Here is a 15,798-nt window from a genome sequence, read left to right on the forward strand (position 1 = left end):
AAAAAAGTTGCTTTGCTTTTGTGAAGCTCCTCAGTCAGAATATGTTTTATATCCAAAAAGCTGCCACACATCAGGGGTGACGTTCCAAATGGGAAAATCAATTTCTTTGTGTCCATGCTTTTCAGATCCTATCGCATCAGAAAAAAACCTTTAAATATCAAAACAGGGTTTGAATCGGGTGCAAATAATGACTGAATCTGGCACCAGATATATATATATATATATATATATATATATATATATACATATAAAAAAGTCTGGTCCTGCAACTTATATATCAAAATATATATAATTTAACATGTTTTTAAATGTTAAATTCATACTGACTGACATGAACCAAGGAGTAAACATTTCTATCTCCAGCTGCAAGAGGACACTCTGGGTTCGTGACAACTATATGCTAACCAAGAAGCTAAACGCGGGCTGAAAGCAAGATGGCCGGAGCTGGAGAGACGAGTCCACATGTGGCTGTTTGAACAACGTACTGCCGGGAGTGGCTCGTTAACGCGGCAGTTACGTCTCCACGCCAAGGAGATGAATATAAATGACTCTGCAGACGGGCCTTCTTGGTGTTACTGCTTCATGCAACGCAGCCGCCTCTCTATCAGAGGTGTGTCAGAAACTAGGGCTAACCCTCACCCTTAACCCTAAACCTAACCCCGTGTGTGTGTGTGTGTGTGCGTGCGTACATGCGTGCGTGTGTGTGTGTACCCTCTATCGTGGTGAATTTGAGCGCAGCAGTGTTGAGCGTCTCGACCCTCTCGGCCTGCACGGTAATGTCAGCTTCCTGCAGGCTGTGTTTCTGCAGCAGGTCGTCCACCTCCAGAAGATGTTTCCCAAAGTCCTTCGAGAGCAGCTGCACCTGAGAGGAAAAAAAAAAAGAGATGGAAAGGAGAGAGAGATTAAGAAAAATGGAGGGATGACAAAAAGCCACAAAACATCGGACGGATCATTCGAACATTTCCCTTAAAGTCCAAAAACAACACACAGCCTCCTGCTTTGTCTCTGTCTCCGTCTAAATCTAAGTTTCACTCTTGATAACTCGCAGAATCTTCCTCCACTTCTTTCTGACTCCATCATTTCTCACCTTTCTATAACCTACGTATCCCACACACACACATCCTCCAGTACCTGCGTGTCCTCCATCCAGTCGATCATGTAGACCATGTCCTGAAAGGTCTTCTGCAGGGCCAGATTCTTCTCCAGCCGGGTCCTCCTGCCAGCCACCAGCTCCTTCAGCAGACTCCACTGGCCCAGGATGTTCTCTTTACGCGCCAAGATACGTCGGATGTCGTAGTATCCTTCTGCCTCCATCTCAGCGGAAAGTTCCACAATCACACCGATTCGCTCTTCGTACGAGGCGATGTCTGCCTCGATGGCCTCGTGCTTCTTCATTGCCGCCTCCACTGCTGGCAGGTCGTAGCCAAAATTGTCCTAAATGAAATTCAAGGTGGAGGAGTGAGAATAAATCAAATCAAATTTATTTGTATAGCACATTTCATGTACAAAACAGTTCAAAGTGCTTCACATAAAATAAAAGCATTGCAGCAGGGAGTGGAAGAAGCATTAAAAATACATAAAATAATATAAAGAGAAACAAATAAAACAATTTAAATGAATTTAAAAACAAGCAACGGTCCAGATAAATTAAAAGACATCGTGCAGATTTCATGCATTGACACATGAGAAAAGAAATGTTTTTAACCTGGATTTAAAAATGTCTAAATTTGGTGAAATAAGTTATTGATTTGAAGTCGAGGGAACACAGTCACATACCTGCCCCTCTGATTTGCCTACCTGTGATACGAGTCTCTGGTTCTCGTTGAGCCACGCTTGCCTCATGGTGGTTTTGTGATCGAACCGCTGAGCCAACAGCTCGAGCTTCTCCTGACGAATCAGCTCCTTGCGGAGAGCGACGCCCCTCTCATGCTCCGCCTTCTCCAGCCTCTCCCAGGCCTGGATGATGAGAATAAAAAAAGGTGTTTAATGATGTTAATGAAGTAGTCTACATAATTTAACGCAGCTGGTGGGTGGATGACCTTGTTGATGTCCGAGATGAGCTTCCCATCCTGAGGCACGAAGGGTTTCTGGTTATTGGCTCGGAGTTTGCTTTGGATGGTGAAGAGAAGGACCTCGAGATTCCCCTTCTCCTGAAACCTGGGCGAGAAAAAGGGGAACTTCAGGAAGTCATCTCGTCTTTCAGGCGCTCTCAAAGCACTTCCAGCTTAGTTAAAGTTAACCTGAGACTCTGGGGCACACCGCGACGATGCTACAAAAAGTTGGGCAGGTATTCAGTCTCTGGGGACAGTTACAGCAGGAGTGCTGGCAGACAGACGACTTTAATGCTCCTTCGGCTGCTCTGATGCTCAGAACCATGGCTATTAATCACAGTGACATTTTCTAAAAAACTGTCTTTTAAATAGAACACACACAAAGACGTTCATCTCTAAATGAGCCAATTTTCAGAGAAGGGCGTCGTCATTATGAGGGCACACTTATGTAGTAAACCCAGTCTTCTGGGAGTTGTGTGTATGAAGTTTAATCTTAAGTCAGAAGTAATCTGCTGGCCGTGGGTGAGTCGACTGTTTGGACAGCAGTCCACTGAACATTAAAGCCGACTTTAAACGGGGACAACTGTATCATGTCGTGTTTGTGTGTCTGTGTGTATCATCACAGCTGCCAGCAGACTTGTAACGCTGATCCTGATGACGGTGGACAACAAGCTCAGGGCTCAGTGACTCTGAGCTCGAGTGCAGTTTGTGAGTGTTTACATGCACACAAAAGGTTCACTTCCACAATGTGTGATTTTACTCATGTTGAGACTTAAGAAGTTACCGTTTCAAATAGAAAATTACCAAACGCCAAACACACAAAGCCGGAGGCAACTCCAGATCAGCTGTTTCCTTCATAGACTCAGTTGTTTCTGCTCTATTTTGTATTGTTTAAACAAATCAAACCATCAGACCACTTGGAAAAAGACTGCTTATATACGAACTGTCACGATTTATGAGTTTTTGTCTTTTTGTTTCTTGGTTTTCCCATGTTTTGTTGGGTCACCCTTGGTTTGCTGATTTCTCTCCTTTAGTTCGGCCCCTCTTGTGCATTTGGTTGGTGTCCGCTGAGGTTGGTGTGGATTCTGTTCAGCTTTCAGTCCTTGTTCTGAGTCAGTTTCCCAGTTTGGTTCGCTCTGCTGTTACCTTTCATTTTTCCCAGACGTCCTCAGCTGCCTGTTGTCACATGATCACCGTGTTATCATCTCTTTCCTGCTCGTGTCACTCACCTAAACACCCATCCCAGTGTATTCGCTCCTTGGTTTTCAATGTTCAGTGCAAGGTCATCATCATTTTCTCGTCTTTATTCTCGTTATGTGTCAGTTTGGCGTTTTCTTGCCTCTGCAGCGGTTTTTTGTGAACTCAGTACAATGTCACCGTTATCTTCAGCTGCCCGTCTTCACCTCCTCTTGTTAGTCTTCTAACTTTGTAATTAGGGTTAGTTCAAAAGGGTTAGGGTTAGTGAAATGCATCGTGTTTGCCTTCAAAACTCAAAAGAGAATTGGATTTACTGCATGGATTTAATCTCAAGGCCTTCAGTCCTTCTCTGCTTTTAAAATAAAAACTTATTCAATATACCACTTTTGAACATGTTTTTCAGAGTCTCCTGTCTTTTCTGATGCTCTAATATGTTTTATACCCATTATTTCCAAATGCAAGATGTGTGTACTTTCTACTTTACAAGCTATATAACACGGGCCAAAGTCACTTTAAAATAAAAGTAGAAAGTTTAACCTCTTAAATGTTCTTTATTTAAAGTTTCTTTATAGGCTGAGAAATGAAAAGGTTTTAGTGGGCAGCTTTAAGTTTTCCAGAAAACCCTCAGGTCAACCCTTCAGTTTGTTTGTATCCTAGCAGAAATAACCACACCAGAAACACATGACATGATGTCATGTTGCTGCTGATCATTTTCGTGACGCATCGATGTGCTGGTTACTTTTTCATTGGGTTATCTTATTACTAGGGCTGGGCAACGCTAACATTTTTTAATCTAATTAATCACATGATTTCCCTGATTAATCACGATTAATCGCATTTGTACGCAAAATCCAAAAATGAATCCAAAAGTAGTGTATAGCTTTGAGCATTTAGTTTTATTTTAAATGTGCTGCCATATGAATGAAAGTGCCATAACATTTGTTGTGCAAACACACTTTTAACATCAGCATCTTTCTGTAGTTTTTATGTAGAAGCCTCGCTCCACTGTCTGTTTCCTTGAATGACTTGCTGCTATCAGTTGTGTGTTTTGCCTTTAAGTGATATTTTAGACTGGAACTACTACGCTGAGAAGACAATTCAACTTGGCAGAGTTTACAGATGACTTTGGTTCTGTCGACTCCGCCGTCTGGAAGAGCTTTAACATGAAAATGGCCGAGTAAAAGTTCCGTACCCTTCTCCATGTTTGGAGAGCCTGTTACAATAATAAAAGATTTTTTTAAATTTATAAAAAAATAAAAACTGCGTTAATGCGCAATAAAATATTTATCGGCGTTAAATAATTAACGATAATAACAAGTTAACTCGCCCAGCCCTACTTTTTAGTAAATAGAAACAAAGACAATCAGCGAAGTCTCACATTTGAGAGGCTGCAATCAGAGCTTCTGAAACCATCCAGGAACTCTGAGGATGAACTGTATGCTGCGCTGTGAGTGCCGGACCTGAAATGACTCAAAACGTGAACACGCCACTGAACGTACTTGATGGGCTTCTCTATGGTGCAGTAGGTGGTGAAAGCCTGCAGCTGCTGCTGGACTCCGGTCAGCGAGTTGGCAAACTTCTGGTTGCTGATGACCGCGATGGTCTTCTCTATCCACTCCAGCAGCTCTGACGCCAGAGCATCGTAGCGGTTGACTATCGTCTCTGCCTCTATACAGCTGTCCAGCACCTGAATTAGACAGAAGATTCAGCGGAGAACGACAGTAAAAAGAAAGACACTTTGTTTATCTTGTTCACACTGCTCACTCTCAGCTCATGTTACCTTTCCAACTCTCTTCCCCTCTACAATAAGGGCCTTCATCTTGGAGAAGTAATGGTAGTAGGAGACCACATACGTAATGATGGACTTTTCATCCGGGTTCTCCGTGTTCACATCTGAATATGCAGCGGGTGAAGGAGACAGAGAACATCACTGATTGCCACAATAATGGACAATGCTGCATGTAATGTGGTTTGAATGACCTCAATGGCTGACCCAATGCATGTTCTCACCCTCAGGGTCCAGTAGTTTGGTGAGCCCCAGGTGCTGCTCAGCGACGTTGAAGGCTTGCTGGAGGTTGTGGGTTGCATTGGACCGTGTCAGCTTGTTGAACTCTATTAGGTCAGGCCTGAAGGGAGCAAGATAATGTAGCACAGTCTGTCACATGTATGTACGCATGTATATAAGTGGGGGTTTTGGTCATGTTTACACATCAAGCCCTACTACTTTAAACCATAAAACTGAAAAATAAAGCATTCTGCTGTAAAATTCCGGCTGCGACCGTCAGAAAAACGTCTTTTTCCAAAGTTTAAAGCTGGTGGCGTGATGTGTGGCTGTGCGGGCGGGTCCTACCTGTGTCTGTGTATGAGGGCGTTGAAGGCGAGGCCGTCCCTCCAGCAGGTGGTGAAGTTCTGGATGTTGACCTCAGGGTACCTGGAGTTTGAATACATGCTTTGTAATTGTAAACTCACAAAACGCTAAGATGCCAACCGAGAGTTCTGAAATAATCCTGAAATGTACCACCGCAGCTCAGATTAGTTGCGTTTTTGTTTCACTGCTCACCCTGCGGTCTTCATCTGGCACCAAAGCAGCAGCGCATCCTTGGCAGAGCGAGTTTCTCTGTTGTCCTCCGTCTCTATTTTGATCACCTGGATCTGAGCAAGAACACAGCAAAGCGGACAGTTCAGTGTTCTGGGTGAGACGTCTGCTTAGAGGACAGAAGTCTCGGGAATTTACAGCCACATTTTAGGTGGCATCACCTGAAGCTTACTGGAGTCTGTGCCTGTAAACAGAAGATAAGTGAAGCTGTAAATAACTTCATCTGTGTCTATTTATTGTGTTGTGCACTAACTCGGCAGACCGTCACTTTACACAAATCTGCGCTGCATCATGCACAATAATACCCTCAGAAATTGAGTATTGAGTGGTGACATGAATGAAAGATGTTTGAGAGAGAGAGACGCTGTCTGACTGACACTAGCAAGGAAGGTTGGCTTATTTATTCACCACTTATGGTTGTAATTTGGTCAAATGGGGTTACAACTAAGTAGTTTAACATATAATAAGCAGTAATTAGATCAGTTACATCATAAAAATGTGACAAAGTCGCCCGTTTAAAGTCGAAGAATCCGAGCAAATGCCTGAGTCACACTCCCCTGACAGTATCGCATCAAGAAAGGACTTTAAGAAAAGAGACACAAGCAACATAAGCTTCTCAGGGTACAAAACGCAGCGCAACGTGTGCCTCCCGAGACCGACGGCGGAGCCATTACGGCGCCTGATGATAGGTGACAGTGACAGCCGTTCATCCAATCATATCACAGTGACATGATGCAAGGTAATTGGGGACATCACACCCCGGAATCAGCTGTGGCTCTGTCGCTAGGCACAACAGTGCAAACAGACACACAAACACACGGTCGCCCACGTAAAAACACACAAACACAGGGTCTAAGCGTTGATGAAAGATGGGTATCTCTATGCAAAGTGGTTACATGTGAGCAGAAGGGTCTCCGTGCTTTGGGACTGGGCTAAAATAATCTGTTTGTCTTGTTGTTCTGAATTCTTTGAAACAAAGAGCTGCTGCCGTGAACCTTGGAACCCTGCACTCGCATGCTCAGAGGAGCTCTTCCTGGAAAAACCTACCCGAGAGCTTGGACCCTGGATCTGGGACCCTGCTTACCTGGAAAAACCTACCTGTCTGCCCACCGGCCAATCGCAGAACACTGCTTCCTGGATCGTCATTCTCACTAAGAAATCAACAGCGTTCACTGGTTCCATCCCAGAACTCTTATATCTGTCACAATGTCTACTTCCCGGGTCGGAAACACACATCTTTGGGTAAAATTATTCTTCATTGTGATCCGGCTTTATGCCTTCTGAACTGTGACGTTGAAGGAGTCCAAACTGGATGTTTGACGGCTAAACGACTGAACTGGAGGGATGCGGATCAACTGAAAGATGGACGGTGGCTGCAGACGTGCTCAGAGATTATTTCCATAGAAGGGGCTGCGTCCCATTTATCTGACTTTTATCATGAGGAACAATAGATGTGGAAAACTATCATTTTTGCCAATTTTTCCAGAATTTTGAGAGAAAACTCTGTGGCAGTGTGAGTTGGTTAATCTGACATGCTTATTTAAAGCTGTACATGGATATTTTTATGCAAATATCTGTCAACAGCCAACACATCCCTCCTTTACCATTTGATTTATCTAATTTAATGTGTATGGACACGTGTGTTGGTCTATAGGTCTATCGCTGTCTGTTGAAAACAATAAAGTTTAAGCAAAAGAAAAGAAATACAATGAAGCTCGATCAGTGTGCCACCGTTCAGACAGACTAAACAGCCAGAGAGCAGCAGTTTGTTCAGTAAGCAAACGCGAGCACGACACCGCACATAAGGCCGACCGTTTGCAACCTTATATTTGAAGTTGCTGCAAATAACAGCGGTCTGTTATCACTTGAGTTTGGTTCTGTAAATACGTTAGCTTTACCTCTTCATCAGCTCCCCCTCTCTTTCCGCCTCTCGCTCTTTATGCCCGTGTGCCGTTACCGCAGTGGTTTGGCCCTATCTGCTGACCTGGCAAAGCAAACTCTCGCTTTCACCTCAGAGGAAGGGAGGAAAGGGGGAAAGAGGGGGAGATGAGGAGAGACAAAGAGCAGGGGGAGAAGCCACTCCCGACGACCGAATCCTCGGCCAAAAACAGATAGGAAATCCCATTAATAACTCAAAACAAGCTTCTTCTTCTTCTTCTTCTTCTTCTTCAGTTTCTTGTTTTTAAAACCTCAAAACGTTCTTACTCTACATGTCCCAAAGTGTTTTGTTTTCATGATGTTTTGTCCATTTACCGGGAAAAGCTTTAGTCCAGGCTCTAGTGCTGAATGAGATTTTATTTCCCCTGTAGTTGTACGTTTAATTAACATCATCTAAGCCAGGTGTGAAGGAAGGTTCTCATGATAATAAAGACAAGGTGGCAATATCGTACAGATCTTTAAAGGGCAGCTTGTGAAAAGATGGATGATAGTGACAGCAGGGAACCCGATTATTAGTTTTTTTTATCAACTTCTAACATGACAGCTTGTTGCTTCTCATCAGCCCCGTCCTCACCTTCTATTTGACATAATTTCTGTCCATTAAAGACACATTCACAAGACATTTCTGTGGCTCTAACCCCAACACTAATCTTAACCATGACTAGTTAATGCTTAACTCTAACCAGGACCCCAGATATGATGTTTCAGACAAAGCTTTGGTCCATTTACAGCGACAGGTTCGAACAAGGTCAGCGGCTGCATGTACATGCACAGTGATACTCTGATAATAACCCAATTAAAACTGTAATCTGAGTAAGACACTGCCACGTGAAGAGCATATTCCGATCACCTTAACCGGAATAAGATAAAATGCAAAGCATGCAAAAATCAAATTAAGCTGTGGGTGATGATCTTAAGTAGACAGATATAAACCCTAATCGCAATATTATGGTCTACTGGATGGTTTTAACGGCATCTGGCGACACACACTGATGCTTTACAGCACAACCCACTCAGCTCAAGAGTTGCCACGCACACTCATTGTAAGCGACTTCTGCTGAGGCTTCTTTATAAGAGCCCAGTCGCTTGTTCTGGACCCGTTTACAGTGGAGAGGTTGCTGGTTTCTGTCACAAGATCTGGCAACACCTGCTCCAGCTGCAGATAAAAAGAAGGCACTCTTTTGGGGGAGGGAGAAATCCAAGTAATGATCTGTATTTTAAAGGATATGGATAAAATGAAGGCTGTGGGTGGGCACAAACATGACAGTGGAGTAGGAGGCTGTGATGTGGGTATGTGGCATTAAACAAACTATGCTCTGAATGGAATATCCTGAATAATATGAACACAGTAAGAAGCTAAATAGAGGGAATACTGCTCTGCATGTACACATAACTGGTGTTTCTACCTGAAAAGGTCTCAGTGAGGTAACACACACACACATCTAAACACCGGTGTCCTGCACCTCCTTCCTCAGCACATGCAAAATTGAAGAAGTCATCGACCGGTGGCTCGAGGGAGCAGGAAAACCGCTTAGCTTATGGCTAATGGTGGCACATCTAGCAGTCAGCTAACGCTACACTAGCCTAAATTGTACATTTGTAGCTGCTTAGCAACACTTACATGCAAAAGACATGAAGAAACAGACATCAATTAAAAAGCTGTTGAGCTTGCTATCAAGTCTGCTGCTCTCCAAAGAGCTGCTTCATCACAAGAGCCAGAACAGCTTTGTGTATCACCGCCATCAAATCTGCAAATTTCAATGAGACACATGAGACCCTTCAAGGGTTATTCTCCTCCAGTTCCACCATCTGTTTCTTACTATTTTCCAAATCTCTGTCTAAGTCTGAGCTGCAACTTTCATGATAAGGATGTGGATTGCGTAATAAGACAGACCTGCTTGGATCTTTAACTTAATGATTCTAAAGATCTACAAGGAATATATTTCAAACATTTGCAGGGATGTTCTTGCTCATGTCTCACACAACATCCTGGGAAAGTGGGAACATTATTGATGTAACAGAATGTTGTTGACATTTGAGAATAAACGTGCATCTTGATATTTACTCCACCGCACACGCAGGCCAGTCATCCTGAGGGTAACGCACGCTACGGATCATGCTGTTAGCAGTGCTGTTAAATGTGCCTAGTGGTCGGCAGCCGGGCCGAGGCTAACCAGCACCGAGTCCCAGGAGACAGCCTGTGTCCTGTGAATGTTGCAGAGGGGGCTGAATAATGCCATATAAGCACTGTGCGCCGAGGCAACGCTGTCGCACTGAAGCGAAATAAAGAGCAGCCGTGGGCTTACATTGTACTTACACACAGAGAACTGATCCTGTATCGTTGCTGCTAAGGCGTGGAAAACTGTGTGTGCGAGCATGTGTAAGTGTGCAGAATGTATACGTCAGGATGCAAGTACACTGGCGTGTGGGACTAGATAGGCAGACAACGTGGATAAGACAGTGTGTGGGGAGGAGGGTATGGGATGGGTGAGTGTGTATGTGTCCTTGTTGAAGAGCAGACTGGAAGGCGACCGCTACCTCTGGGCTTCTGAGTGACATTCAGGCTTTATCCAGCGGGCTGTCGCAGTCGCACACTGATGACGCTGCAGCTGAGAGCTCATCCTAAAGGATGCCACTGCTGATTGAATCAAACCTGTTCTTTAATAGGGTGCATGGCATCTCAGTGCACTCAGAAACACAAAAATAAGATTTTGAAGCAGTCTCTCGGGCTCTCACCTACACGGCTGTGCTGCAGTTAAATGTCACGTTTCGTCTTTTGTAAGCTTTCTTACCTGGAAACGCAGGATGATAGTCCAGATGAGGCCCAGGGTGAGGCGGTGGTTTCCATCCACTATGTCGTGAGAGCCGACGTTTTCCAGGTGGACCCGCTGCTCTTTAAGAAACTGCAGGGCTTTGTCGACATTCTCCAGGCAGTGGATCCGCATGCGACCCCTCGTAGGTCTCGGCTTGAGAAAAACAGGGATTTACAGTTCCTTTAGATAACAGACCCATTTGTATCTCGGTACTACATGCAGCGTCAACAAACAAAGATACTTTTTCCACCAGGTTGGACTGAACATGATTAGGGCTAAAACACTCGAGGGGCTTTTGGTTCCGGACACTTTAATTTGAAACATTTCACACCAACACACACAGTCTCCGCCTCCTGGCGCCACAGCTGGTTCTTGAACTTGAGTCGTCTCCTCTTCTCCGCTGACAACCTTTTTCTCATCAAAAATGTTGCATTGATCCAGTTTAATGCTTCGACTTCCAACTTCCCAGTCTTCATATCAATGTAAAACTTGAGCAAGAAACAGTACTCAACATTGTCCCCAATGTGTTCCTCACTTCTGAGTTACTTTATATTAAAAGTTTCTGCTAAAACATTACCATCTTGGTTTAAATTGCTTGTTAAATATTTCCTTTTTCAACATTTGGTCAGTGCCGGGAGCTAATTTCAAATCCTGCAAGCAACTGCTGACTAACATTCATAAAATAAATAACTCTCACTCTCCAGGTAGGTGATGAAGTAATGAAGTAATGTGAAGTGATGTTCAGAAGGGTTGCAACACCTTTGACTACAAGTTATAGCGGCACGATACACAGTTATTACATCAACAGTAGTCACATCATAAGACTTGTGTTGCAAAGTAGGAAAGATTAATTCAGTCTTGTCGTGCCGAAACTGTTCAACAAGATGATTAGAACAAAGAAAGTCAGATTCACCCCAATAATTGTAAAGGAACTCATCCTTTTAATTTCTAATAATCTTGTGTAAATGTGTTGATATATTCTTATAAAGCAATACGTGATAAGCGCTACATCTTAGTGTGACATTTAAATCGAGATAAAATACAAAAACCAAAAGAAAGCCTTTACAGTTTGCCTCTATTTGTGTGTTTTCTCACCAGCAGCTCTCCGCTGAGGACCTCCAGCAGTCTGGTGAGCATGTAGCCATCCCTCAGGTCGTTGTAGAGGTCAGATATGCGACAGGACACTCTGGCCAGATGGGAGTTAACCCACTTCGTAAAAGTCTTCTTCTGCACTGCATCTCTTTCATCTGAAGGAGGAAAACATGACGGTGCAAAGACAGAAAAACTGCTTGCTTTAAAGCGTCTCATTTTCAGTAACATTTGATCTAACATCAAACAAAATAACGTTAACTAGAATAACCATCACGTCATGTTGCTATAACAAAATGAAGTATTGTTTTTGACTTCATTAAACGCAACTTTAAGCCAAAGCATGACGCAACAGTTCAGAAGAAGAAAAATTGTGACTGTCTGTGCACTGATGTGCGTGTGTGTGTGTGTGTGTGTGTGTGTGTGTGTGTGTGCGTGTGTGTGTGTGTGTGGCCCCTGACCTGCCAGGGCTTTGATGCGGGAGCACTCGAACAGCTTGGAGCTCGTGCACTCCGTCTCCCAGAACCCAGAGCTGATTGGTCGGTTGTTGTTGTTGAGCTGGCGCTGGGCTTCCGCGTTGTCCAGGTCTGGGGAGGCATTAGCCATCGCGCCCGACACCCTGCAACACCCGAAACGCTGTTAGAAAGAGTGGTATCTGCTCGCCTGTCTGAAAAATACGGAAAGTGATATGAACGGCTTGACAGTTGCTGGTCTTTATAATCTTCTGCTGCTCGAATGATTAAATAACTTCCATCTTAACTTGAATATAAGGGTTGGAACTTGTTTCTATCCATTCATCCCTTTTCTATACCCCCTTAATCGGGTTCCTAACCACTAAACATAACATGCGAATGCACATGAACACACACACTCAAACACACACACATAATGACATATAAACGGGAGATAAAAGAAGCAGTGAGCACAGGTGCCACTGCTGCATCCTCACAGGTAAAAGCCTGATGATCAAACTCCAACCGGCCACCTTTTAACCTTCATTTAAGTCCACTTTAACCAATGGCTCAAAACTCAAATGTCTCTAAAATGCTCTGATAATAAGACGAGCGAACAGCTGATTCCTGTTCATTAATAATGCAGAGCCTGTCCTTGGAATCAGAGCACGTTACAATAGCAAAGCTAAAAATAAAGTCTCTCTTATGACGATTCAAAGGAGAAAAAAAGACTGTTTTCCTCCGTCTGTCCCTCTGACAGCAGCAAACAGGACGATAAAAATAACCTCAAAAACCTGTGAGAAGGTGTCTCTGCTCAGTTTTTGAATATTCACCAGCGTCAGCTGAACAGATGACGGGACAGTTTGATATCAATAAGTCAGTTGTTAGAAACAGAGAGCGACGAAATACCCTGAGGTAGCGTACACGCACAAACCCCTGAAACAGCAGACAGGGTGAAAACGTAATCTTCCAGCTGTTAGAAAACCCTGACAGCTCTCACATGAACCGTTTTCAGAGGTCATCTCATTCTTAAGCCCAATTCGCACGGGATAAGTATTACCTATGGACCCCCCGTAATTCGGAATAATTACGTAGAATGTCTGAGTTCTTAGTCCTGTGCGAATGCGCCATGTCCGTGATTTGTGGGGTAATAATTCCGCCGCGAATTACCTACTGTATTTTGGCGAAACACAGACGTCCTGTGGTAATTTAAGTCCCGTCTGAACGCACACCTGTGTGTTCAACCTATGTGTACAACGAAGTACAACGGGGCAAAACAGGAAGTTACGACAATTACGGAATATCCGCTCATGATGTCTGTGATTTCAGTAAATTACAGACTTTTGCTTGTCCCGTCCGAATGCGCCACAAAAAAGAGGTGCGGGGGTAGTTGCGAATTACCAGTGATCCATAGGTAATACTTATCCCGTGCGAATTGGGCTTTAGGCAGATATTTCACATCAGACTTTAAACTAACAGAGGTCTGCTATACGTCTCCTCCTCTAAACTCGACAGGCAGCAGTGCTGTAAAAATCAGTGAATTGTTCTTATTATGTCATATTTGCTCTTTACAAATACGTATTTCCACATTTCGCCTTGCTACACCCATAGATGTATGACTCCAAACATCAAAGTCAAAGCTTATTCATGAGACGAGTGCAGAAATCTCTTATATCTCATCTTATATACATGTTTATGGCACTTTTTTCCCCATCAATGTCAGTCTAAAAGTAATTTGGAATGATGGAGAAAACTGGTAAATATCTCAAAAAGTTTACTTGCTACATGACTGAGATGTAACTGACCACTTGGAGCATGTGATGAACTTAAAAACAAACATTTCTCCATCAAATTTCCTGCACGGCGTGCGTCGTTGCTAAGCCTAATCTGAGGTATTGCTTATTGGCAATAAATGTTTGCGGTTATAGTTGCGTTAATAAAATTAAAAAACTGGGACTTTTTAGTTAATATTGTGTTGAGTCAGCAACTCCCAGTCCCTTTTCCTTTGGCATGTAACCATGCACATCTGCATGACAGCTGCTATTCAGCTCACACCATTTAAAACATTGTGTCTGCAGCCATTTTTAATCATGTTTGGTGAAAATTAGCCGCCGTTCATTACATTTATGCTAAATGTGCACTCCAGCAGAGTTTAAACATGACATAAATAGACGCGTCGATAACATCGCATTGAGAAAAGAACAACTGTGATGTTAGTTTTGTATCGTTCTCCCAATATTTTTCTGTTGTTGCACACAGGATGGATGGAAAACACGGTCAGTGCTTTCTCTCAGATAAGCAGATGTGCCTACAGGACATCAAATCTCTTCCAAAGCTACTGGTAATGGGGGAACATGTGTATGTCTATGCACTGCTGTCCCCGCTGGGCATCAAAGCCATATTCTAACAAAGCTTTTTCAAAAACTGATGAGCGGATGATTGATGTAAACGTGCAGCAGCCTCGTATTTAGAGTTTATTCAACAGAGCTGCTTCATCTATTTCTTGGCTGATCGTGTTGGTCAGCAGTGGAATAAGTTAAGTTAGGGTAATATTCTTAAAATATATTTCTAAAAAGGAGACACACAGCAGCACTACACCCCCACAAATGTGTGACTGCAATCCTTTTATGAACCAAAATCAAAATTTAAAGCCTTCAGCCTTAAACGAAACCGCTGCCCTTGAAATGCCTCACAAGATAACACAGAATGAAAAATGCTCCTTCGCTCGTCCCTTCCCCCATCTGCCCCCACACTCCCTCAAACACACTCACACACCGCTACGTTTTGAGTTAATGTTAATAAACTACATTTAAGCCATCGTTCTTCCAACATCTGACTCGCTGATGACGATTTTAAGTAAAAGATGAAAGACTAAAAAGTGTCACTGATGCATCGTTTAGGAAAGTTTCTCCGTCTTTTCTGCCTCAGCCTTTGTGTCATAAATCTTTGTCTCGTCCTGCAACAAAAGTCAAAGCTCACAGTTGTCACCATACCTAAAACACTGGAAAACAACATAGCTCTATCGAGTAAATGTCAATGTGCACTGTAAGACGGAGAGAGGAGGAGTAGCTGAGCACATGCACTTAGCCATCTTCCCCGGGGAGAATAACAGCGAAGCATTACAGGGCTTTCTATCTGATGATGAGGCAGGCAGGACTGCGGTAGAACAACAGTGAACACCACAGGAAATCAGCTTAATTTCAACTGTAAGTGAATGAATATAACAACAACTACTGCTTCTTGGCAGCAGAGTAAATGTACCTTTTCTGTTAAAGATGAAAGAAAGGCAAAAGAACAGAGTCGTTAAAGCTGAAACTAGGAGAGGAGCCGTTTTTATTATGAATTAAAGTGATTATTATTTTCTTAATAAAATGCACTGATCCATGAAACTTTCACTGCACTCGATGTATAAAAAAAAGGTCTGTGTTGTCTGAAAATAGCTGGATAATGATGACGATTTTGTTTAAACAGGACACTTTAACCCAGACGTTGAGCTCTGTTAACTAAATAAAACGCTGGTAAATTTGGAGTTTGGCTCATTTGGCTGAAAAATCGAGCGTGTTTACATGTACGTTTGTATCCTGGTGTTCAGTCTTTTTTAATGGAAGGAGAAAAACCTTGTTTGTCTTTTTTTTTTAAAAACATGTTAGGTTTCAAGGTTT

The 15,798-nt window shown here is 43.2% G+C and overlaps 1 protein-coding gene across 8 annotated transcripts in view; it reads right to left on the reverse strand.

Moving 5' to 3' along the window:
• Positions 1 to 15,798, reverse strand: part of sptbn4b (spectrin, beta, non-erythrocytic 4b) — a 95,819-nt gene that overhangs the window by 69,390 nt on the left and 10,631 nt on the right. For all 8 annotated transcript variants that reach the window (XR_012770292.1, XM_075473024.1, XM_075473023.1 and 5 more), the window contains exons 2-13: positions 12,146 to 12,303; positions 11,691 to 11,842; positions 10,575 to 10,748; positions 5,809 to 5,900; positions 5,599 to 5,679; positions 5,259 to 5,374; positions 5,029 to 5,141; positions 4,748 to 4,935; positions 2,040 to 2,157; positions 1,798 to 1,956; positions 1,132 to 1,434; positions 712 to 862 (exon numbers count right to left, since the gene is read on the reverse strand). Coding sequence is in view for 7 of the 8 variants with exons in the window: in XM_075473024.1 (XP_075329139.1) it covers positions 712 to 862; positions 1,132 to 1,434; positions 1,798 to 1,956; positions 2,040 to 2,157; positions 4,748 to 4,935; positions 5,029 to 5,141; positions 5,259 to 5,374; positions 5,599 to 5,679; positions 5,809 to 5,900; positions 10,575 to 10,748; positions 11,691 to 11,842; positions 12,146 to 12,290 (1,792 nt within the window). In the remaining variant the exon portion in view is untranslated. The remainder of the gene's footprint in view (positions 1 to 711; positions 863 to 1,131; positions 1,435 to 1,797; positions 1,957 to 2,039; positions 2,158 to 4,747; positions 4,936 to 5,028; positions 5,142 to 5,258; positions 5,375 to 5,598; positions 5,680 to 5,808; positions 5,901 to 10,574; positions 10,749 to 11,690; positions 11,843 to 12,145; positions 12,304 to 15,798) is intronic.

Source organism: Odontesthes bonariensis, chromosome 9 (genome assembly GCF_027942865.1).
Source record: "Odontesthes bonariensis isolate fOdoBon6 chromosome 9, fOdoBon6.hap1, whole genome shotgun sequence".
NCBI classification, from domain to species: Eukaryota; Metazoa; Chordata; class Actinopteri; order Atheriniformes; family Atherinopsidae; genus Odontesthes; species Odontesthes bonariensis.